The following is a 25,546-nucleotide window of genomic DNA, read 5'->3' on the forward strand; positions in this document are numbered from 1 at the left end:
GTTCCATTCCAGAGGATCCAACACCCTCTTCTAGCCTCCATGGGCAACTGATACTCATGTGTATAAATCCTTACACAGACATAATTTTTAAAAATAATAATTAAAAATCTAAAGGATCATTTTAGCAAAATAAATAATAAATTAATAGCAACACTGACCAAGAAGGTAAGCGAGGCATGGACTAGAAATCTTACGACAGAGACATATCTTTGAATTCCACAATGTACACATAATTCAGGGTTAAGAAAGATGCAGGTAGCACACAACCACTGTAACTCCTACCTGATGAGCCCCAGTGTTTTCCTCTAGGTTTTATGGCCAGCCACACTCAAAAAACAAGTGTATCAGTTGGTTTTTGTCTCCAAATAATGGATTCATAAAAGAAACCATTTTTGCCTTGTTTAATATTATTTGTGGGAAGAGGAAGCTCATCGTCATGTCTTCTAGACTACAAAATCTATAGAAAATGTCCTCTAGCAGTGAGTTCAGAACATCTCTCTGTTCCTATGGATTTCCTAATAGACAACAAGCCTCAGAGGACTTCTACCATATGAGCTTGGAGTCTACCACAACCCACAACCTAAAGAAAGATACCCTGAAGGCCTTTGCCAAGTACAATACAGCCAGGCCACCCCTAAATGAATATCAAGATGTTAAAAATCCTACTTAAAATTGGTAGTGAGCCACTTTCCAATATCCTATGGCTCCCTGGGGAATATGGAAAAAGAAATTCTGGCACAGACTGGCAATGCTACATGGGGCAAAAGAGAATCCGAACTTGGGTGCTGCAACTCGTTAGCAATGCAACATCATGGGACTATTTCATGTCTCTGACTGCTGATGGCCTCATTGTACAATGAGCATGTGATGAAGGGCTCCAGGCTAGTTACAAATAGTTACAAGTGTCACACCGGGTGAAAGTAACAAGCACTTTTGTTATTTACTCTGTTTAAAGCACTATAGGAAGTAAATAGCAACAGAAGGCGAGAAAACAAAGGCACTTTAGGAAAGCATACAGGACCAATGCTGTAGAAACAGAGGGGGATGGTGCGATCCTTCACAAGAGACCCTGCTCTTAAGCCGCAGCACTGCATTAATAACTAACAGAGCCCTACCGCTAGAAAGATTCAGCAGAAACAAGTCCTGGCCATGTTTATTGATGTTAACTTTTCGATGGCCACTTCAAAGGTTATAGCTATTAAAAATATTCCAAGGTGAAATACCTGGGACACGGCTGCAGAAGTTCCCCTTCAGCAATGCACGTCTCTTTCTCAAGAAGTTCTGGGCATTCCTGGCCACCTCCAATAGCAATGTGCTTCACGTGGCGGCTCCTGCTCCTGACTCCAGGTGACAGACTCCCTGAACGGCAGGTCTTGGAGCAGGGGCTCCAGGGAGACCACTCTGAAGTCTCACAGTCCTTTGGCATCACACAGGGTTGGACGGTTAGTGGGAAAGAATCTTGCATACATAAGCTGAAAGAATAACAGAAAAGAGAATTAAAATATAGAGATTAAATGGATACAACCAAAATAATGAAATTCTTACTATGAGAAAAAAAATTTTGAAAATCTAGTTTGAGCTTTGTGTACGTGCCTCTGTGTGTGTGTGTGTGTGTGTGTGTGTGTGTGTGTGCCCTGCCAATTTGCACACATGTGAATGTCAGAAGACAACTTTGTGGAGTTGTCCTTCTAACATGTGGGTCAGGCACATGTTTAAACCCGCTGAGACTTCACACTTGCCTTAATTTGACATTTTAATAGGAATCCCCCTTTTAAAGGAACAGGCTTCAGGACAAAACAATAAAACATAGTACATGTTAAGAACATAAACGTACTGCAAATAGTGGAACATGCCTACAGCTCCACCTATACAGGAGATTGAGGCATGAGAATGTTTTGAGACTAAAAATATAGGTGACTCTCTTTCACACACAGCAACAGAACTGCCTCACTCTAGAGAGACACTTGCAGAATAAACACCCTACCTTAACCCTTGCCCAAAGTGTCTCCCTCATGCTGTAAACTATTATCAGTCACTAACAGGGTCTGGGCTGTGCTCTTTTGCAGCAGTGTTAGGAGGTTACACTTTATTATATTTGCTTTGCAGAGAGAAGAACTTGGGCTCATAGAGCCTACATGATTTGTACATTATCTAATGAAGGTAAATGAAAGCTTTAGAGTAAGCTAGCTATTCTTAGAACTACTGATATACTTTGTAAAAGGCGGTATTGATTATGTTCCTACACACTATTTGGCTCTCAGAATCATTTTTTTTTTACATGCAAAATTTGAGTCTGACTGGGAAGTAGATATATTAAAGGTTATGATGAGGGCATCAACACTATAGCACTTGTACTGCTGAGGAGAAGCACAAGACAAGTCGGCTGCCAAGGCCATCATCAGTGCCAGGTTTCAAAGGGCAGATGGGCGTTCTGCAGACCCAGGAGGAGTACTGCTCTATTCGGGGAACCTGTACACTTGGAGCCTTGAGATAGAACAACCCTGTTGAGATGTGAACCTGTGGAAAGTTGAACCCAAATTTTCAAAGCACTTGACTTTGTGTAAATAACTTTTAAAAATGACTGCAATGGGCGTATTCACACTGTAAGAATTGGCAAACGCTATAAATCAGTCTCTCTCTCACCATACAAGCCTGGCTGCTAAAGCTTTACAAGCACCAACGGGCGAAGGGCAAAGGCCATTTGGTTTTGCTGAAGTACTAAAGGGCAAGTAGGAAAGCAGAGAAAGAGGAAGAAGTAGAGGATGCATGAAAAGTGGACCTGAGAAGTGAGAGAGATGGCGCAGGAGTCCCTTCAAGAGCCTGAACCTCAGCTCAGTTCCCAGCATCTATGTCAGGCACTGTGGGAGTTTGAATGTAATTGGCTTTCATAATCTTAAAGGTAGTGGCACTATGAGGAGGTATGGCTTTGTTGGATTGGGTATGACCTTGTTGGAGGAAATGCGTCACTGTAGGTAGGTGGGGTTTAAGGTTCCCTATTCTCAGGATACTGCCCAGTGATTTAGTTGACTTCCTGATGCCCTTGGTCAAGATGTAGCCAGGACCATGTCTGCCTGCATGCTGCCATGCTTCCCATCCTCCTAATTCTGGATTGAACCTCTGCAACAGTAAGCAAGCCATCCCAATTCAATGTTTTCTTTATAAGAGTTTCTGTGGTCATGTTTTCTCTTCACAACAAGAAAAACCCTAACTGAGACAGAAATTAGTACCAGCGACTGTGATAACCCTGATCATGTGTTTGTTTGGAGAAATTTCTTTGGGTTATGAAAGCAGTGGAATGCTTAAAGCACTGCTTAATGTATCATACCAGTAAAGAAAGGAAGAGAGGTGCTAAGATTTATTTGAACTATCGGGGATTCAAGAAGTTTCAGAGGAGAAACTAAAGTATGTTGTGTAGAGATCATTCTTATGATATTTTGGTGACGAAATTGGATACTTTTTGCCCTTGTCTGAAGAGTTTGCCTAACACTAACATGAAGAGTATTGGCTTAATTCCATTGGCAGAAGAAATCGCAAAATAGCTTAGTATAGACTCTGTCATGTGGATATTAGTGGATATTAACTCTAATGAAGATTTGTAATGAAGAGGAACAAGCTGAGCAGGATGGATTACAAAATGGAATTTTTAAGGGGAAAAGGAACATTAAAAAGTGGAATGGAATCAAGTCCTGAGTTCAAGGAAAGACGCAGTTTAGACATAGAACAAAGGAAATGGTAACTTCAGGGCAAGATCCCACCCAGCTAAATTTCCAACTTGTGAAAAGGAATTAAAGAAAAGCTTAGAGTCAGGTGTGGTGGTGCATATCTTTAATACCAGAACTGGGAAGGCAGAGACTGGTCGATCTCTGAGTTTGAGGCCAGTAAGTTCTACAGAGCAAGCAAGTATCAGGAAAGCCAAGCTTAGGCAATGGAGGACAGAAAGATGGTGAAAATGTAATTGAACAAACATTTCAACATTAGACATAAAGATACAGAGTTTAGAGTTTTCCCCAGTTCTCAGTCTTGCTTTGGTCCAGTATTTCCTCACTATGCTCCCTTTCCTATATTTTGGAACGGTAATGTATAGCCTGTGCCTTATATGTTGAAAAAAAAATATGTGATCTGCTTTTTAATTTTGATTTTATAGAGGATTACAGTCAAGAGATGGCATGAGTCTCAGAAGACTTTAAACTTTGTAGCTATTAAACAGTGTTGAGACTGCTGTAGACTATGGGGACTTTTGAAGTTGGACAAAATGCATTTTGTGTTATGCTATTTTTACAAGCTTATGAAAGCCAGAGAGTGGAATGTGGTAGTTTGAATGCAATTGTTTCCTATGCTCAGGATACCACCCTGTGAGTCAGTGGACTTCCTGCTGCCCTCTGGTCAAGGTGTAGCCAGCACCATGTCTGCCTGGTCACTGCCATGCTCACCTTCATCATGATAATGAACTGAAACTCTCAAACTGTAAACAAACCACCCTAACTCAATGTTTTCTTTATAGAGTTGCCTTGTTCTTGATGTCTCTTCACAGCAATAGGAACCCTAAGACAGGCACCTAACAAGCAACTGTCTGTAACTCCAGCTCTAGGAGATCTACTGCCCTCTTGTGGCCTCCATAAGCACCTGCACTTGTATGCATATACTCCCACAGAGACACATAATCTGAAACAAAATATATCTCTTTTTTTTTAAAAAAAAAAAAGTAGGTCTGGAAAGATGTCATGTTATGGGTGATGGAACATTATTTTAATTGAGATTAAAAAATTTTGAGTGGGGAAAAATCATACTCAAGAGGATAATATTCCACATATTCACTGGCATTTCTTTATTTTTTGTCACTTTCTTATTATTAGTACTCACCTTATCCAGTCCAAAGCACCCAAAAGTTTGAGAAGGAAAGGATAATTTTCTTAGAAATGTATACATGTCAATGTTTGACTCCCAAAATCAATCACATACTTTGTCTAAATACTGAGCTGGACAAAGTTTTTTATAGTGATTCCTCCATCTCTAGGCATGTTTTGCGGTGTTTAACTTGGGAAAATATATAAATAGGGGATGTACCATTTGAGCAAAGCAGAAGAAAATATGCTCATGGTTGCTCATAGTAGTGAGCAGGATCTAGTGAGATTTTCCGATTCATATGTTTGCTAAGCCACTGAGGGTTAATGTCGCACATTCTTAGAGGGTATCAGAGAAAGCTGTGATCCAGAGTTACATTTCTTAAGCTCTGTTTGGAATGTGTTAGTTCTTAGAGAATGAAAAGGGCAGCACATCTCGTAAATTCATTAATTCAGTGTTGTGTGTTCGGGACCTGGGATAAAATGCATGAAGAAGAACCTCTGACCCACCTACCACAGAACACACTGTCAATCTCTCTAATCCACCTACCACAGAACACACTGTCAATCTCTCTAATCCACCTACCACAGAACACACTGTCAATCTCAGTTGAAGGCAGTTATTGGGAAGGGCTGCCATTCTTCAGTATGACAAAATGGAACACTTCTGATCGATCAACAAAACATTGCTAGGATTTGAGTCCAGAAATTGTTACGTACTAAGCAGTAAGTCCCAGGATGTCAGAATGCAGCTTTATGGAAGTCTTTGTAAGAGGTAACCAATTTAAAACAAGACATTAGGGTGAGCTCAAATCCAATATGGCTGGCTTCCTTGTAAACAGATCACACTCACACACACACACACACACACACACACACACACACACAAAAAAAAACAAAAGAGAGAGAGAGAGCGTGCGCAAGAGAGAACATGCGCATCAGTGAAGATGCAGGCAAAGGCTGGGTAAACATGAGTTATAAAGGAAGGCTTTGGAGAGAAATAAACCCTGCAGTTGCCACAGTCTTGGGTGCCCAGTTTCCAGAATTTGAGAAAATCAATTTGTTTTGTGCATCAACCAAGTGTGTGACATTTACCACGCAGTCCAAGCAAAGCAATTCAAAATCTATTCAACTCTTTCAACTTGTGTGTATGTTTTTAGGAAATGGTTTTGTTTCTCCAAGCTGGACTTTCCTCTCCCTTCATAAAAGAAGTTCTGGGGCCTGGGGAAGCAGCTTAGTCAAGAAAGCAGTAGCAGGGACAACCACCAACCACCAGGGCCCAAGTGTGATCTATCAGCTTGATCCGGGGATGATGGTTCATGCTGATCATCTGAGTGCAGGGGCCGGGAGACAGGTGGATCCCAGCAGTTCACTGGCCAGATGACCTCACTGAGTCAAGCTACCTGGAATTGCAGGGCTACATTAACCCAGGATCATGTTGTAAAGGATTGCTAATCTCTTGCTTCCTTTATATTTTAATAAAGTGCATAAATCTCCCTGAAGGCATGTTGGTCTGGTTTAGGCGTTGTTTTTACAAGCCTATATCTCAAGGTTAAATTAATAATAATAACTAATAATAGTTGAAAGTACCATATCTTCCCCCTTTCTAGTTTAACCTGTGAATTCCTTTTAACTACTGTGAGTGCCCTGTGTGGTGCATCATAAATAGCTAGACCTTGTATTCTGCATCATGGTTTCGAGGAATGAGCTTAATTTCTCATTTATGGAGTTTCACCCCCCAGAGAAGAAGAAGAACAATGCAACGTGGTCTACTAACTTGCTTGGCCCCCAGATTTGTGGTGACCTTTCGTGTGAGCGAAATCACCCTCTAAGCAACAAAACACAACGAATACTATTGCCCACACCAAAATAAGAATCGATCCCTTTGTGGAAGGCAGTGCGCCTTTTTGATGAAACAGGCATAAGCTGTGGATTTGTCTTTCAAACTGGAGATGCTGTGATAATTATGCCTGCTTGACATTTATAGATCATGCTGTCAACTGTAAATTACCTCACAAGTACTCGGCTGTAAAGGGAATCTTCGAAACTTAGAAACGGCTCTAGCTCTTACCTCTCCTGGAAACAAAGGATGTGGCTGCGCTTACAAATGAACAGAGACTGCTGTAGAATAGAAGTCATTACTGAGGTGCCCCAGGTCATTAGCTCCGCACTTAGGACTGCTTGAAAGCAGCACTAAATATTTAAAACAGTGGGGAGAAGAAGATGATCCTCTCCCTTCCTAGTAAAGGCTAACAGATTATCCAGTGTCCTTAAATAGACACAAATCCACAACTTCTTGTAAACCTCCTATGTCCACTGCAATCCTACTTTCTTCTTTGTTCTTTAGTTGTAACTATCATTTTCAGTCTGCAGAACTGCACTTTTTCAGGTTATGCCTTACACTTTAGTTAAATATTCATGTGTTCATAAATAATATACAGCAGTGCCATTGATTTTTAAGTTTTTACTTAAATATTGCTATGTGTATATACACATAGAAGTTACTCTGGAAATAGTTCCTCATTAGCATTGCAATTTCTGTCTATCCATGACGATGACACAGAAATAGTCCAGTTAAATTCTATTTCTGAATACTATTCTAACATGTAGGCTTTGTTTAGCAATAATTCCCTCTTGGAGGCCGATTGGTCACATTGCATATTTTGCCTGTTTCCACAGATAATGAATCCAACCTCTGTGTATGTTTGCACTTGACAGATATTGTAGAGTTGGGATGGTAAGATGTGAGCAAAACTTCCTAGGGGCTTGGGGGAAGAGGCAAAAGAGAAAAGAAGTCAAGCTGTACTGTGTTAAAGATTCTATGAGGTCAAATGACTGAACTTAGTGATGATGGTGATTTAGGATATTGCAGACTGGAGCTGAGTCCTACCCCTATGTCTAAACCACTGCTGTGACTATAAAAAAAACTGGACAATATATCTATTTAAATTGTTTATCTGATCTCTGTGTATATGTCACAATTGTGTAACTGTCTTTCTGTGACTCTCCTAACAGTGAGAGCAGGGGCTGTCTCTCACTCTGTTGCCTGCTTTTAGGGCCCTTTCTGCTGCTGGATTAATAAAAGAGGAGGTGTCTAATCTCACTGCAACTTGATATGCCATGGCTGGCTGTGATATCTGTGGGAGGCCTGGCTCTATATGAAGAGAAACAGTGGAAGAGGAATAGGTGGGAGTGGGGCTGGGAAGAAAGGGTGGGAGGGGAAAAGCTTTGATTGGGAAGCAAAAACAAAAACTAGTAAAAAACAAGGCAAAACAAAACTGTGCAACATGTTCTTAGGAAGCAACTGTTTCCCACCAATCTAAAACTCAAGAATGCCACCCAGAAGCATCTGAAACCTATTCACAGAGATGTCCTTTCCTTGTTCTGCAGCTAATATCTCATGCGATAACTTCCCCATGAGCAACGTGCTTGGTATAACCTGAATCAGTACTGCCCGGCAGTGGTATCTCACATTTGGCTCTAGAGTAAACCAGGACTTCTCTCTGAAATGAGAGTTGTTTTTTTTTTCGCACCAACATAGCTTGCACATTTGAATTAGAGCTGCTCACATTCCCCCTTTCTTGTGTGCCCCCAGGTTTGGTGCTTTCCATATGACCAAGGAGTTACTGAAAATACAGACTTCCCAATCTGTGACCTGGCCCATATGGCTAGTGTACTGTGGCAGGAGGAAGAAAAGCTCCCTTGGTCCCCATGTCCTGCTTCTTGGAGTCTATGAGCATGCAAGTTTTCACGGCCAGAGGGGCACAGTGCAAACAGTTAATGTAAAGGTTCCGTTGGGGTGATGACCTTAGAAAATCCCAGTAATCGGGGGGTAATCCCCATCAATAAGAAGAGACAGAGAGGCAGGTCACATGGGATTTGAGGACAACAAAGGTTGTGATGATACAGAGCTACAAGCCAAGGAACATGGAAACTTCGATGCAGGTAAAGCATGTGAACCCCCTGAGAACTCCCCAAAAAACACAGAATTCCTTTCCTTGTGTTAAGATGTTTAACTCTTTAGTATTTGGTGCACATGGCTTCCAAGCCAACTAAAGTGAAAAAGTGCATTCACACACGTTGATGTTCATAAAGGTGGAATAGATACGTAGTCATTCAGTTACATGGTTGGTCTTTATCACACAAACATCAGCTTGCCATTTTACTTCTATTATTGTATATGCTATATCTCTGTAGACACTTTGTAAAATATCACATTAAATCATAATTTTGAACCTTCTGAGGGTGTGTGTATGTGTAATATTTTGTATTTCCCGTTCACCTCATTGCCAAATTTTCACAATTTATCTTTTGTAAAATCTTAGAGTTTCTGTTATTGTTCCAACCACATTTTGCTATTTAACTTCGTGCTTATAAATGTATAGATCTTCTTCTTTGAAATCACTTTCAGCGATACTTTATATATTCAATTATTTTTTTATTTTATTTGTTAATTTTTTTCCTACTTTTTTTGCAAGCGTTATTTCAGGCTTTTATTGATTTGGAAAACAAAACAAAGCAAGCACAAAAAGCAAAGCAGCAACAACAAAAAAGCCCTGTAAGCAGATTTTTAATGTTCATGATTTCCTTATTTCTAATTTATTCTTTTAAATATAACATTGTCTGTTTTTAATTTCAGGACTATTGTATCATATATATGAGTAAGCTTTTTCTATGTTTATTCTTATTCCCTATATAGTCTCATTTTATTTCAAGTACTGATTTCTGTTTATTTTTGTCTCAGTTCTTCATGTTGGACTGAGGTCAACTCTCTCATAGTACTGCCACTAGAAATTACAGAGGCAGACTCCAGCACAAATTAAAAGCTCTTTGATTACATGTGGGGCTCATCAAAAGGGCAGACATTACCATCAACTAATCATTCAATGACCAGATCATTTGATCAGAGTCCCTCAGCTAGTAGTCTTCCCCAGTCCTTATTCTTCAGCTTGCCTTTGTCAAGAAAAAAATGCCAAGTCCCCAGCTTGATGTGTAGAGATGTGTGTCGGCTCATAAATGCTGACCAGGGCAACGATTTTCTTTTTACAATACTGAAGAATCAACCCAGAACCTCATGAATATTAGTTGGGAGTTCTACCATGCAACTCCAACTCAGACACTGACTAGAGAAGAAAACAACACTGTGCGACTCTCCACTGGACCTGGATGACTGCAGAACAATAGTTCCATATACCTTGTATACTGGAAACACTGTTCTACTGCTTAACGCCCATAATTCCTGATGCTTCCAAGAGTACTGTGTTAGGACAGAACAGGTTATGCTGCAGTAACCAAGAAATCCACATCTCAACGTTTTATCAAAATAACCATCTCCTGACACCTCAGTTTCGATTATTTATTCTGTTGTTTACCATTATGAAAGTTCATCACCACTTATTCTACCATGAGGAGGCCCTTCCTGCCTCCGTCTTCAGACTAAGCCTGTCTTAGAGACCCACCATCTGAAATAAATCAGAGACTTCCAAGTTCACATTCAAACCAGAAGAGGAGTGACCAGGGCTATGTCTCACGGAGATTCAGGACATTAGCCTAACTGTGTTTATATCATTCCTCCCCAGGTCATTGGTCACATCTTAGGGAAAGACTTTCCCATGGGCCATGGGAGACGTGAAAATGTAACAAACACACAGATGTACACTAAATGCAGTATGTGTATCAACTGAACCACTCTGTGTGTCCTCCAAATGAAGGAGAATCTCCATCTTGCCTTGAGAGTTTACATCTTTATCCATTTACTATTATTTAAGTGAGAACTCATAATATAGAAGAGTGTGTTGTATTCATTCTGCTGCATTTAACTGGACATCTGAAAAGTTACATGACTCAGGGCCTTGCAAAAGCCACAAAATGATCTACTCTATAATATATCAATATATTCCTAGAGAGTTAAATCTCCCTCACATGTAGTTATAAAGTACAGATTAGAGTAATTAAAAATGTATGAGGAAAGTCTCTAACTAAGAACCTATTTCAAATTCTATTCTCATTTTGTCCTAAACTACATAATATCGGTTTATAGAATTTAAAGCCACAAAAGTAGCTTTATAGTTAAAATGCATTTTTTTTCAGAAATGAAATTGCCAATAAGAGAGCATTTTTGGGTAGTCCAGATAAAGCAGTGGGCCATTCCAACATATGTCTGTTCCATTCATTTAGGAAATACTGTCATCCATACAGCAGCACATTACTCAAATTGTGACATAAAAGCAGGATAATGGGCACTTCTACCACTACCCAATTTTAGCTGGGTGGAACCTTTGAAAGATCACATCATGAAAATAATATCAAGAAATGAAATGACAGTGGAGACCAGAACCAGAGCCGAGGTAGAATCAAAGAAGACAGACCTTGGCGACCATGTGTGATACGTGCTATTAGTGTTGCTGAATTTTGGGTTCTGCCACCTGCCAAGCACAGGGGGACACACAAACAAAAAGATGGCAAGGATGAGAACTTGAAAGGAAATCTGCACGCACCAAGGCCTGTGCGAGCTACTGTCGGGTAAGAGCATTGCTCTACCTGACTAGTCTTACTAGTCCCACTAGTCCTGGATTTTGAAAACAAAGACATCGGAATAAGCAGAACATTCTCAATGCTGTCTGGAAGATGATTTCTAAATGCGAAGTGACTTCAGATTTCCAAGGAAAACTCTTGGCACTATCAGGAGGCTTTTTCTAAAGGACTTTGTAAATAATCTCTACAGCCTCCTTTCTTACCAAATGAACCTGACAGATCTCTCATTTTACCAATTCATTTGCCTAGTTCAGGTCAGGGTTTGGAAATAAGAGGAGAAGCAGCTTTTTTCTTCTCTAATGCTCAGTAAAACCAAGCCCTAGCATTAAACCAAACCTCAGTGTTAAAATTCCTCTTAATTTCATGATACATACAATTTTGAATTTTTCAATAGGCAATAAACCTAAAATCATATTAAAGCTAAAATAGCAGTATGAGATTCTGTTTATATGCTGTTTGGTTGCTCCTCGGGAACAGAGATTTCTCCATAGATACAGAGGTAAATACACAGACATACCGCGGCATTAAAGCTTCCAGAAGGAACCCCCGTGGTGTGTTGTTGCAGTAAACTGGGATGTTTTTAATACTATGATCATCTCCTGTCACCAGAAAACTTCATTCAGCAGAGATTTAAAATGCAGTGCAAGTTTCTAGATAGAGGAGATTTTATCTTCTCCAAATTTCTTAGACAGAATCCTAAGAATGATGTGCAGGCACAGATTTGAGAGTGTGTGCTGCTGAGAAAAGACAAAGGCCACAGAGCCATCATCTGAGGCCTTAGCCACCGTCTTCCTTTTATGCAGAAGAAAACCGAAAACCAAGTCCCAGAAAGAGAAGTGATTTAGTGATTTTTCCTTCTTTCTTTCTTTCTTTCTTTCTTTCTTTCTTTCTTTCTTTCTTTCTTTCTTTCTCTCTCTCTCTCTCTCTCTCTCTCTCTCTCTCTCTCTTTCTTTCTTTCTTCTCTTTTTGTTCTTTCTTTCCTTTGTTTTGTTTTCTTTTGTTTTGTCTTTCGAGACAGGGTTTCTCTGTGTCACAGTCCTAGCTGTCCTGGAATTAGTTCTTGTAGAACAGAGATCTACCTGCCTCTGTCTCCTGAGTGCTGGGTTTCAAGGCATGTGCTACCACTGCCAAGTGAGAAATTATTTTTTTTTTAAATCAGAAAATTACAAATGTGCCAAAGTCCAAATTAAAGAACTTCTTTTTAGTTCATTTTTCTGTTTTTGCCTGGTTAAAACATGTAAAATTCTTATTGTTGTAAACTCAGATTTGTCAGGTTCTAAGTTTTTATCAGAAAGAAAAATCTGTCTTTAACCCCAGCCTTGGGTGAGTGCAGTTATGTCTTAACTGAAATTCTCTTCTTCCCATCTACTCCTCTAAAAATAAACCTGATTGTGGAAAGGAAATTCATATTTACATTATCCAGGCATTCCCATCCTGGAGACAGAATATGTTCTCTCTCTCTCTCTCTCTCTCTCTCTCTCTCTCTGTGTGTGTGTGTGTGTGTCTCTCTCTCCTTCCCTTCCCCAGTGATAGGACAATGTTACTCTCTTAGAAGGAACTTTAACCATTACTACTCAAGAATTTTATTCTAAATGGCCAAAAGTACTTCGTCCAAGTAATTCAATTTCGAATCTTGAGACAGTGATGTAGCTGTGAGGGAAAAAATGCCAATACCTAATAAGATTTGTATAGATCTGTCTTTTCACTGTATTTCTAGAAAGTTATCCTTCAAAAGACATACTTACAATAACAACAACAATACAGGCCCAAGAGTTTACTCACTAGAAAAATAAACATTAACAGAAATACCGAAAATAAATCTCAACCAATAAAATAAAAATAAAAACACTATGACCAGAAAATACAAAGTCTGAGAAAGGATTTCATGATGGATGACATGATGGCATAAAAAGAAATAGCTATATGCAAAAAATTAATGAGCATTGCCACAACTTTAACCACCCCGGAGTATGTTCCAAAGGCTCCTAGAAAGCTTCCCCAGGGAGAGAGAAGGCATCAAGGAAATGACTAAAGCCCCCAAAATGTTTAAGAATTGGCAGTAAGAAATTTCTCAGCCTTAGAGAAAGGAATTGACATCTGAATACAAGAGGCATATGCAACCTCAAATAGACATGAAGAGAAAATAATCTCTCAGTGTAATATCATAGTCAAGATGTCAAAACTTCGAAGCATAAAATGACAATATGAAAAGGAATAATGGAAAAATGCCAATGTACATAAAAAGACAGAAGTATTAGAATAATAGTGGCCCTCTCGTCAGCAATCAGCAGAATGAATGGAATGATGTATTTCAAGTCCTGAAAGTAAGTAAATGTCCACCAATATTTCTATGTTTATTAAAAGTTATCTTTTAAAATTTATAAAGAAACAAAACTATTGTAAGATGAAATCATCTCAGGATATCCAAGACAGCACTTCAAAATACACATGAAGGAATGCTATACAGAAAGGAAGAAGAAAGACAGTATCAGTCATTAGATGTAGTAAAGAATAAAGTTCATGAGAAGAACAAACTGAAGAAAAGTCAGAAAGAATCCATGTTACCCAATGTGCTAAGCCAGCAGATCTCTTATTCTAATAGGGGAGAAAGAAAAAATGTAACAATAAAGAAAAAAATCAGAACCAATCACAGCATCTAGTCAGTTCTCATTGATAACCTTAAATTTGGCTTCTACTCACCTCTTAAAAGACAGCGTGTAGCTTACTAAATTTAAAATCAAGGTCCAAAAAGAACATGGAACTAGATATATAGGGAGGGGAGGAGAATTTAGGAGGAGATGGGGAGGGAAAAGAATGATTAAGAAATAAAACAAAAAAACAAAAAAAAACAAAAAAAAAATAAACCAGACATATATTACCGGCAAAAAAGAGAGTAAAAGGGGGACCTGGCTAAAAGAGAGAGCAGCCCATGTCTTCCCAACTGCACAAGAGGAACCCACCATTGCCGAGCAGTGACAGTGGGGTGGGGGTTTCAACACCTCACTCATCTACCAAACCAACACAGAAGCTGCTCTCTCTGTAAGCTGTTTTTTTTTTCAGCAGATTATTTTTTATTACTTTATAAATAATGCCAATCAAAATTTCCACTTCCTCACCTCCTTCCACTTTCCCTCCCACTCCGTCATTCCTCCTCCCCCTCCAGTTCTAAGAGAGGGCAGGGTACCCTGCCCTGTGGGAAGTCCAAGGCCCTCTCCCCTCTACATTCAGGCTTAGGAAGGTGTGCATCCAAACTGACTAGGATCCCAAAAAGCCAGTACATGCTGTAGAGACAAATCCCAGTGCCCTTATCATTGGCTTCTCAGTCTGCCCCAATTGTCAGCCACTTTCAGAGGGTCCAGTTTGATCCCATGCTTGTTCAGTCCCAGTCCAGCTGGATTTGGTGAGCTCCCATTAGCTCAGGCACACTGTCTCAGTGGGTGGACCAACTCCTCGTGGTCCTGACTTCCTTGCTCATCTTCTCCCTCCTTCTGCTCTTCAACTGGACCTTGGGAGCTCAGTCCAATGCTCCAATGTGGGTCTCTGTCTCTATCTCTATCCGTTGAGGGACAAAGGTTCTATGATGATATTCAAGATATTCATCAGTGTGAATATGGGACAAGGCCTGTTCAGGCATCCTCTCCTCCACTGCCCAGGGTCCTAGCTGGGGACATACCCATAGACACCTGGGAACCCCTCTAGAGCCAAGCCTCTTGCTAACCCCAAAATGGCTCCCTTTATTAAGTTATCTTCTTCCCAGCTCCCATTTCCATCCTTCCTCCATCTCAACCATCCCACTCCCCAAGCTCTCCCCAACCCTCCCCTTCTCTCTTCTCTCCCCCCTTCCCCTTCCCCCACCCCACCTCTACCCCCAATGCTCCCAACTTTTGCCTGGTGATTTTGTCTGCTTCCAATTTTCAGGAGGATCTATATATGTTTCCTTTGGGTCTGTGAGCTGGTTTTAGCTGCTCCTCGCAGAACTTCCCACCTGAGAGGAAGAGAACTAGCATTCATGGTGGCTGAAACCACATTAGTATTCAATATATTAAATATAAAATTACAGTGATATGGATGAGGAGGGAAAACAGATATGGAAATCAAGACGTAGTGGGGAAAAATGTTTCCTTCATTCCTCTTCTCACCAACACAAGGGGCAATCGCATGACCTTAGTTTCTAAGAATGAATTGTCAGAAGAATTTGTGAAGGCAGTTGACATTTGTTTATGCTTGGTGAGGAACAGGGAAATAGCTCCAGTTCAGGGACATTCATAAAAGAACAGAGTAAGGACCGTAGCTGAGATGCCGAGGTGATGGTTCTTTCTATAGTCTTAAGATGTATCCTCTTTCAGGTGTCTTTCTCTGGGCATATAATGTTGTGTTTATTCAACTAAAGTGATCTGAGGAGTTAAAGTGTATTTAACACTGTCCAAATGATCATGGGTCTTAAAATGATGCCCATACCAAATGTTCTTCTGGATCAGAATAAAAGTCAAATAATTTCACCTAAAACAAAAACAAAAAACAAAACTATGGATTGTGTTCTGTTCTTAACATAGATGTACTTCTACTCTGGCAATTAAATGTGAAATAAAAACAAAAACTTAAAAAAAAACTTCCCATTTCATGAATTTAGGTATTATAAAGGGTCAGTAGCCACTGATAGAGAAAGAAAGACTGATGGGATGTGTGGCCAACAGGTGTCTTTATTTATTTAATTTGGTTTTTCAAGACAGGGTTTCTCTGTAGTTTTGGAGCCTATCCTGGAACTAGCTCGTGTAGACTAGCCTGGCCTTGAACTCACAGAGATGCACCTACCTCTTCCTTCCAAGTGCCTTTAAAGGTAATAATGGAACTAGAAACAGAGACTCATGAAAGCGAAGGAGAAAAATTAGGAGACGCAATGATACTATTAAAAACAAAAGCTCAAGGGAGCGGGGTGATGGCTCAGTGGTTAAGAGCCTTTGTTGCCTGTGCAGAGGATCCATGTTTAGCTCCCAGCATCCACACAGAAACTCCAACCATCTGCTGAACTTCAGTCAGATGTACCTGATTCTGGCCTCTGTGAGGACTGCACACACATGATGCAATTACACACATGCAGGTGAAACGGTCATAGACAGGAAATAAAATACATCGATCATTAAAAAGAATTGAAATATAAGAGGCAAATCAATGATGAAGAAGAGAGTAGCACAGAGAATCATGCCCTGCTCACCACTGTAGATATTAAATGTGAAAGGAAAATCGCTGGGGGTGTTTATTGAAGGACATGGTAGTCGATGAGACGGCCGGCAAAAGGGCATTCATTAGAGCTGTTTCCTAGACCGAGAAAGTGACTTTCAGCAAAGCCCTGCAGGAGCTGCATTATGGAAGTGGAGGCAGTTTTTTCCCTATACCGTGGGCACAAGAGCTAGCAGATGCCCCAGTCAAAACAGACGAAATGCAAGAGCACTGTCATTGTAGCTCCCCAGAGACCAACAAAGGGCAGCAGGCCTAAACATAGAAGCATCACAAGGTGAAGGCAGTTTTTACATTCAGACAAGGCACGGAGATTAGGACAAACTTAAAGGCTCAAAAGATAGCAATGTTTTCCCTAGACACTGAGAGTACAATAGCATGTCACAGTCATGGTGTTATTGATCTTCTTCTCCTGCTGTGATTACCTGGACAAGACCTATACTAGACTGGCCTGTTGACATTCCACCACGGAAGGGGGAAGGTCCTCACTGGCCCAACCCTCCCTAAGGATCTCTAGGCAGTTAATAGTTGTGATAGGAAGAGAAATTTTTCTCCGTGGTGTTGTCAAGGGTAAGTAGCCCATGCTCCTGTAAATAACCCATCACCCATGTTTCTGTAAGGAACTCTAATTAAACTCAGTGAGTCGCCAAAACAAAGAAACAAAAACTGGACACCAAAGCTGGATGGGAACTTTAGAAGGAGGCTAGGAATCAATAGGAACGGAGAGGAACAGTGACAGTAACAGAGGCTGGATATGATCAAAATATACACATGTGTGAAAATAGCTTAAGGAAACCCATTAGGTATGATTAATACATGCTTGCATAAAACTAAAAGGGAAGGGCTATGGAAAGAAATTTCTTTGGGGAGATACATTTCAACCTTTTCATCATTCCTGTGAGGCGAGCCAGCACAGTTCGGGGAGTCATCCAGAAATGAGACAGCTCTGTCAACCACAAGCTCAAACCGCTTGGCAAGGGCACCACTTCTGTCTTGGCAGTAGAAGGTGGAGGCACAGAAATGCCCTCACGCACACCATATTTCCTAACAGCTTGATCATTCCATGGCAGGATGTGAGGCATTTCATAACCCTTGATGACTAAATGAAATGAATGTTCCTGAGATACGATGTCACGGCATAATGTGGAAAGAGATGGTCTGGTTTCAATATGCTGCCCGAAGTGTTAAAGAGATCACAGGGACCTCTGGTGCCCATCCAGGTATGCAAGGGTCTTAGACATAGAAGCCACATAGACTGACAAACAACTCTTACATCCATCAGAGAACTAATGTCCAAAGGTAATTAACTGAGCCCAAAATTCCAGAGAAAAACAAACATAGTCTGTTGAAAGAAAAGCAGAAGCAGAAATCAGACCTGCAGGCCTGACAGGGTAGGGAGACCTAACAAATGTGGATTGCGGTTCAGTGTGGACAGTTAAAAAACTCCTGGTAGACTCAGCTCCATGGGGATCATTTCATGAATCTTACCTCAAAATTAACACCAGTTAGCAAATCATAGCTTCAGGAAACTCAGGGAAGATGATGCAGGGAAATACTGAGAAGAAAGGAACAAACACACACTTACACACAAGAGACAATAACACTCACCCATCACATCAGTCTTCACAGATACCAGCAGCAACAAATGCTGGCATGCAAAGACATAGGGATTCCTATTCATTGGTTGTAAGGATGTAAAGTGCTCTCGACACCCTAGAGAGAGTTGGCTGTTGTGGAATATTAGTGGAAGATGAGTAACATTCGTTTATGCTGTGGAACATTTGTTTAATGATGCAAAGATGTGTTGCCCTCTTCTATGTTGCATCTGTTTAACTCTGTGGAACTGTGTTACTTTGACTGTCTAAAACATCTGATTGGTCTAATAAAGAGCTGAATGGCCAATAGTGAGGCAGGAGAAATGATAGGTGGGGCTGCCAGGCAGAGTGAATAAATAAATAGAAAGGGGAAAAGATTGAGGAGTGGGCTGGGGCAGGGGAGGCAGTGTGGAGAAGAAGGAGATGGGCTCCAGGGCCCATGTACCTAGCTACACAGCAAGCCATGGAGTAAAAAGTAAAGAAAGATATAGATAACTAGAAAAATGTAAAAGCCCAGAGGCATAGGGTAGACAGGATAATTTAAGTTAAAAAAAGGCTGGCTAGAAACAAGCCAAGCTAAGGCTGGGCATTGATAAGAAAGGATATGCTTCCATGTGATTATTTGGGAGCTGAGTAGCAGACCCCCCAAAGAGTAAAGAGTTAAAAAAACTACAGTTGGCATTTCTACTTTAATATTTCAATTTTATTTAATTGCATGTATGTACCTGTGGGGTATATGCTGTATGTATGAGAATGCACTCAGATGTCACAAAAGAGTTTCAAATACTCTAGACCTGCCATGACTGGAGAGTGAGATGCCCATGTGGTCCTCTGCAGGGATGCGTACTCTCAACCACTGAGCCATTTCTTCCTGTCATACACTTGACAGTTCCTTACAGAAACTAAGCACTCCCTTCCCACAGTGACTGTGCTCCTTAGGATCTAAACAAAAGAGTTGAAACAGTGTATACAAAAATATCTGTATAATTCTTTTTACTGGAACTGTATTCTTAATAGCCTCAAACTTGGCAGCAGCCAATATGATCCTTGATGAATGGAGAAAGGACCTGTGGTACTTTACTACCTTAGTAGTACAATACTTAGTAGTACAATACTACCTTAGTCAGTGATGGGAAGGAAGTGGACACTGAGCTGAGGGGATGTCTCAGTATTTGAAGCAACCTGAATTAAATCCTCAACACTCACAGTAAAAGCCTGGTGTGCCTGTGCACACACACATAATTCCAATATTGCTAGGGGTGTAGACATTAGGATTTCTGGGGCTTGCTGTCTGCCAGCCTTGCTCCAGATTCAGTGAGAAGCACTGTGGCAAGAGAAAGAGTTGACATCCTCCTCAGACCACTGGGCTGGCAGAGGCATGTACAAGTACCACTCACATACGGAAAACAGCAAGGAGAAAGACCACTGGGCTAAGCCATGGATGAAAGAAATGCACACTGGTAAAGGAAAAGAAATCAAAGGTGATTAAATGCTACATAATTATAGACTGGGAAATGAACAATGGTCCCCAGGACTTTGTGGGGGTGAGAGTGAGAATCAATTCTGGAAGATAGTGCAATGATGGAGACATATTACTATCTACTTGTGCAACCCATGGCCTATACGAAGAGTGAAGACAGTTGCAAACCCCATCTCTAAATGTGTTATTACCGGTCTTGGTTCAACAGCTATCACCAAGTGCATGTTCGGGACTAAATTGCATCTCCTGAATTGAGACTTAAATTCCTTTTGGGAGGTGGGGGCTTTGAGAATTGCCTAGGGCATGAAGGGGACTCTTGGGTAAAAATTAGCACTCATACAAAGGAGTTTAATCATACAGCTTTTCTTTCTCTTTCCACACAAAGGTATGTATAAAAGCTGGCCTGGAGGCTGGGAAGAGATCCCTCATGAGGAAACCCATAACCTATAACCATGGAATAAACAGGCTCATGTTGATGATCCTAAACTATATCATCTTTTTGTAACTACACTCTTAGTAAGGTTCACCATACTATAACAGAAGTATCATGGGTTACACAGCTTTCAAGAAACAAAATGTTAGTAACAGCTCAGAGTAAAGAAACAGCAGGGTGCCAACCAAGTTGTGGTAATAATCTCCCTATGAGATTAAACACTAAAACCGTCATGACAGAAACAGCAAGAAAAAAAAAAAGTCTAATAAAACCGTAGATCCATATGCGTGGGCTCCACCATGCTGCCTGAATGACCTCCCCCGCAGCCTCATTTTATTTCAGGTTAGATTTTCAACATATGAATTAACTGTGGAGATAAAAGTATTCTGTGTCTTAGCTTGGGCAAGAGTATCACACTAATGCAAACTGTTAAACAGAAGCAGAACTGTTTGGGAACAGGAAGAGGGATTGGGGAACTCTGTGCTGCTACTCTTCTCTAAACCAAAGCCTCCTACTGTAAATGGAAACTGATCTAGCACCAGGAAACAAGACCTTCTAAGCACAGCACCACCAGCACACGCGTGAACTCACAGACACTGTGGCAGCAGGCACAGGACCTGCATAGGCAGCTTCTGATGGGGTCTTAGAGAGAGGAGATGCGGACACTCGCCTCCTCCCATCTCTAAACCAGAAGGTAGTTCCAATTAATAAACACTTGGGAATGGTGCATGAATTCTCTACAAGGGAGTCTCACTGAGGAAGCAAACCACCCATAAGGGTGGCCTCATGCCCAGCAGTAGACGGCAAGCACAAAAGGAACTCAGGGACAGCTTTGATCTTTGGCTGTTCCTTGGTTGTTTATAATCCTGGGTCAGGGTCTCTCTCTCTCTCTCTCTCTCTCTCTCTCTCTCCCTAAAACCGTACAGGTCGTTTGTGTGTATGTATGTATATGTATATATATATATGTATATGTATATGTATATATATATATATATATATCATGGCTTTCGAAGTTGCAGTTTTATGGGATTCCTGTGTGTACAAACATGTCTCTCTCTCCGTCTATGTGCCTTTTAATGCCTTTTTTTCTTTTTTCTCTTTCTATTGTGTTTGTTTTGTCCTATTCTGAGTTGTTTGTTTTTTTCTGACTTTATTATTCTCCTTAGATGTTTGTTTGTTTTCTAAAGGAGAGACAGAAAGGCTATGGATCTGGCTGTGAGGGGAGATGGGAAAAAACTGGGAGGTTTGGGGGCAGGGAACCATACTCAGAATATACTGTACTGAAAAATCTATTTTTAATGATAAAAAACAAAACAAAAAGGCTTACTTTTTAACAAAAAGGAGTCTTGCAGAAACAAACAGATAATTAATAAAATGGGAATTCTGACTGCATTATTCATTAAAGAAATAAATATGAAATATTCACCACACAATGTGTTCAAATAAATCATCCTGATCCTCTATTTAATCTTTGGGGCTTTTCAGAGATAGGAGTGAAGTAGCAGAAATTAGTCTCCAGTGCCCTCGCCAATTGTTTATGGTGTGAATGAGAACGGGGACTCACAGTTGACAGGCACTCCTCCCGAAGGACCCGAGGAAACGCCATCATTACATTACTAAACAGGGGGCCCTCTTTTGTGATCTCAAGAAAGAGCCACTGATGATAATGATTACAGCCTGACAATAGCATTGTGCTATTTGATGATTTAAATCTTACTGAAAGGTACCGTAATTGTGTGTGCTTAACGGATGTCAAAATTTACTAACATTTCCATTTAAGTAGCTTGGAAGAAAACTAAACATGTTTTCAGCACAGCTCTGTGGACGTTTAAAAGTAGTTTTGAAAGAATAGATCTAAACAATTTTGATATCTAAATTATTGCTTTTAAGAGTTTGTTCTCTATACAGAAAGTAATTTTAATTATTGCTCGTGCAAATTTTCATTTTTGATTAAGCAATACTAAAAAAAACAGTCTTGGGTTAAGTTTTGATGCTGTTACTAATATAAAAAAATACACTTAACTCAGAGATTCAAGAATTTTTCTAGTGGTAGAAAATGTAGAAAAGAAATGAAAACAGAAATAAACTCGAAACACCACAGATGCATTGTAAACGGCAGGGAACAATGACATGTTCATGTTCTGTATCTGGGAGCAAGGCTAATTTCTCAACACAAAGACCATTTAGTTCTTATTATGATAGTCACTTGAGTCCTCTGTTTATATTCGCCAATATTGGGATGAAATGGAGAAATGAAAGATTTTAGCTTTGTGTGAAGGAGTTAGTAATCACACAAGAACTTAAAGCATCGTGGCATAGGTGAGATGGCTCAGTGGATAAAGATGCTCACTGCCAGGCCTGACAACCTCAGTTAGCTCCCCAGGACTCTCATGGTGGAGGAAAGAACTGTTGGGGATTATGCTCTTCCCTCTTGATATGTGCATGTATATCACACGCACGCATGCACGCACGCACACATACATACACAGAGGCACACGTATGCACACACATACATGCACATACACACACATGGGGAAGGAGGGGAGGCAGAGATATACAGAGACACATAGACTCAAAGAGACAGAGACATATGCATAGAGGGACAGACAGGACAGACACAGAGAAAAGGAATAAAAGTTTAAAACATTAACTATTTATATTATGAAATGTCTGACATTTCTAATAGAAATAGAAAATTTCTTAGGTGAACCGTCTCTAAAATCCCAAATTACAAACTTGTTATTTCGTCTTTATAGAGATCACAAAGAACCCCTATGGCTATGCGCATTAAAATATCCGAGGTCTAGGGAAGAGAAGCAGGGAGGACATCCTACCTTAACAGGGCGTTTCTTCCATCACTTCTGGTGCACCACACCTGCCTGGTTTGAAAGCCTATCTCTACACCCCCAGGCTGGGAGTGGTGTTGTGCTTTGTAACTCTGTTGTGTTAGGGTGACTTGCTCGTTTGAATCGGAGCTAAAATCCTGGACATTTCTTCCACTGAGGTCGACTTCCTTAAGGTGAGGAAGTCTACATTTGCTCCACGGTCCCACCTTAAGGCTGAAGGAATATTCCTCTTTCCCAAGAGGACAGGAAACCGGAGCCTCGCAGACTCTGGATTCAGTCAGATTCGGACACTGCAGACCTCCATACAGAGGGGGCGCGATGGCCACGCGAGTTCTGTGCTGCAGCTTCTTCCCACACCCTTCGCTGCAAGTGGACCATGGGGAGAACTCGGATACCACACAGTCCCTGGGGCAAGGGATGAGGCAGGCTTGCTCTGTCGGGGGATGAGGGGCAAAGTGTTCACAGATCTCACTGGCCACCATGGTTCTGTTGAGCTTCTGCAGACAGCGCACGGTCCTGTGCTGCAGACCGTGCTGCGCGGTCACACACTCTGCAGCCCGTGGCCGGGGCTCGCCTTGGGCCCCAGGAACCAGCAGGCAAAGGTGCCAGTCGGAAACCTCCCACTGGAACAGGTCACTGTGCCAGTCACACACGCGGAAACAGCTCCTTTCCTTTGGAGGTCGGCTGCTCTCCTCACAGTTCGACATGGGACTGGTCCACCCTTCTATGTGAAAACACCACACAGCTCGACTCTGGGCTCCGCCTGGTCCGCAGTCACCTGCACACCTTCCCCAGGGACCTGAGATAGGAAAACAAGGCTCTCCATCATTCTTCAACTCGGGGAAAGAGAAGTATGTCTACATATTTCGCAATACAGCCACTAATCACAAGTTTGGTGTGAAATGGAGGTAATATTTAGTGTCAAAGTTGGGGGACTCTACCTCGGTTGACTGTGAAAATTGCCTTCTGTCTCTTATTAGAATACAACAAACTAGCAAACCTTACTTGAATACTGTGATGTGTATTTCTGTAGTCATGTAAGGTGGAAGATACTGGAAGTGCTGACCTGAGGAGGTAGTCTGAGGACCAGTAGTGGTAAAGTATGATACCAACGAAAACCGTTAACTAATGATCCGACGTTTCCATTATTAAGTTCTGAAGCTTGTATGGATGACTCAATATTGAGTCCTTCTACTAACTTTGTCTTAATACATTCTAGCTTGGTAACGTTTCATTTGAAAATTATAGGGGCTGGCTGAGCTGTTAAAAGCCCTGGGTGCTCTTTCAGAGGACCCAGGTTCAATTCCTAGCATCCACAAAACAAATCACAAGCATCTATAATTCCAGTTCTGGGAAATCCACAACCTTCTTCTGGCCTCAGGTACTTGACAAGCACATGATCAGAGACTTATAAGCAAACAAACCACCCCTATTTATAAAAATAATAAGAACAAACTTCTGTCCTATCGGGAACTCACCAAGGCCAGCTGGCCTGGGTCTGAAAAAGCCTGGGTTAAAACCGGTCTCACTGAACATAGCGGACAATGAGGACTACTGAGACCCCAAGAACAATGGCAATGGGTNTTAAAAGAAAAGCCCTAAAGCCAAGATTTTAATAATGTAGGAGTTTTCATATTTCTACTTCCTCGGAATATATATTTACAAAATTCAAAAGAGAAGTACATTTAAAAAAAAGTGAACATCCTAATATATTTTTACTTTCTAAATGATTGTCCTCAGTTGGGGTCGTTCTTTCCTGTGGCGAACTGCAGGAAGGAAAACAAATCCAGCACAAGAACAACAGAGAGGCAGGATATGACGTCTGCTTTGATTATGGAAAATCGGAACCTGGAAATGAGATGGGGTTTTGTTTGTTTGTTTAAATCTTGATCTTCTTTTTAAATTAAAACTTTATAATATAAAAGAAAGCACACATACACACAGAGAGATTAACCACACACAGTCTATACATCTCAGTGAACTTCTATACAGTTAGAATAACCTGCCCTAATGCTGTGAATCTTCTTATAGAATCTTACACATTGACTGTTGAATATACTTTAATGTCCTTATCCACCACACATGCACGTGCACACACACACACATCTACAATAGAGATAAAATTAGAATTAACTTTGAAATCTAATTCATGACTCAAGTGTCCATTATCTGTATTTAGTCCTTCCTTATTCTTAGTATTTCAAATGAAATACTATTTGGTTTTAAAGACTCTTGTTCTTTCTGCGTGGCCTAGGTTAGCCTTGGGCTGTGGGGATCCAGCACTTCTCTGTCCTCTGTCTCTGCCTCTCAAGAAGTTGGAAGTGCTGTACAAACTACAATGCCTATCTGGTTTTGATTTCTGATAGGTACAAACTCCAGGCCAACCTTCCCACATTAGCTTGTAACAAGCAGATCCTTTAATTAATGAGTTTCTGCATAAAAGGGAGATGTTTACTGAGGCCATTTATTTCTTAATCTTGTCTGCTGACCTCTCCTCTGGTGTCATCCAGCAAGCCTCTCTCAGAGAGGTGGGGCATTATATGAAAGCCAGGGGACATCCTCAGAACACTGGTCATATTTTT

General features: G+C 40.8%; 1 protein-coding gene across 1 annotated transcript in view; it reads right to left on the reverse strand.

The window, feature by feature from the left end:
- Thsd7b (thrombospondin type 1 domain containing 7B) overlaps window positions 1–25,546 on the reverse strand; it is an 863,852-nt gene that overhangs the window by 525,208 nt on the left and 313,098 nt on the right. Inside the window, exons 3-4 of the mRNA XM_050147880.1 lie at window positions 22,953–23,763; window positions 1,224–1,472 (exon numbers count right to left, since the gene is read on the reverse strand). Of these exons, the coding sequence (XP_050003837.1) occupies window positions 1,224–1,472; window positions 22,953–23,763 (1,060 nt within the window). The remainder of the gene's footprint in view (window positions 1–1,223; window positions 1,473–22,952; window positions 23,764–25,546) is intronic.

Source organism: Alexandromys fortis, unplaced genomic scaffold (genome assembly GCF_014885135.2).
Source record: "Alexandromys fortis isolate MF-2015 unplaced genomic scaffold, M_Fortis_MF-2015_v1.1 scaffold_58, whole genome shotgun sequence".
NCBI lineage: Eukaryota > Metazoa > Chordata > Mammalia > Rodentia > Cricetidae > Alexandromys > Alexandromys fortis.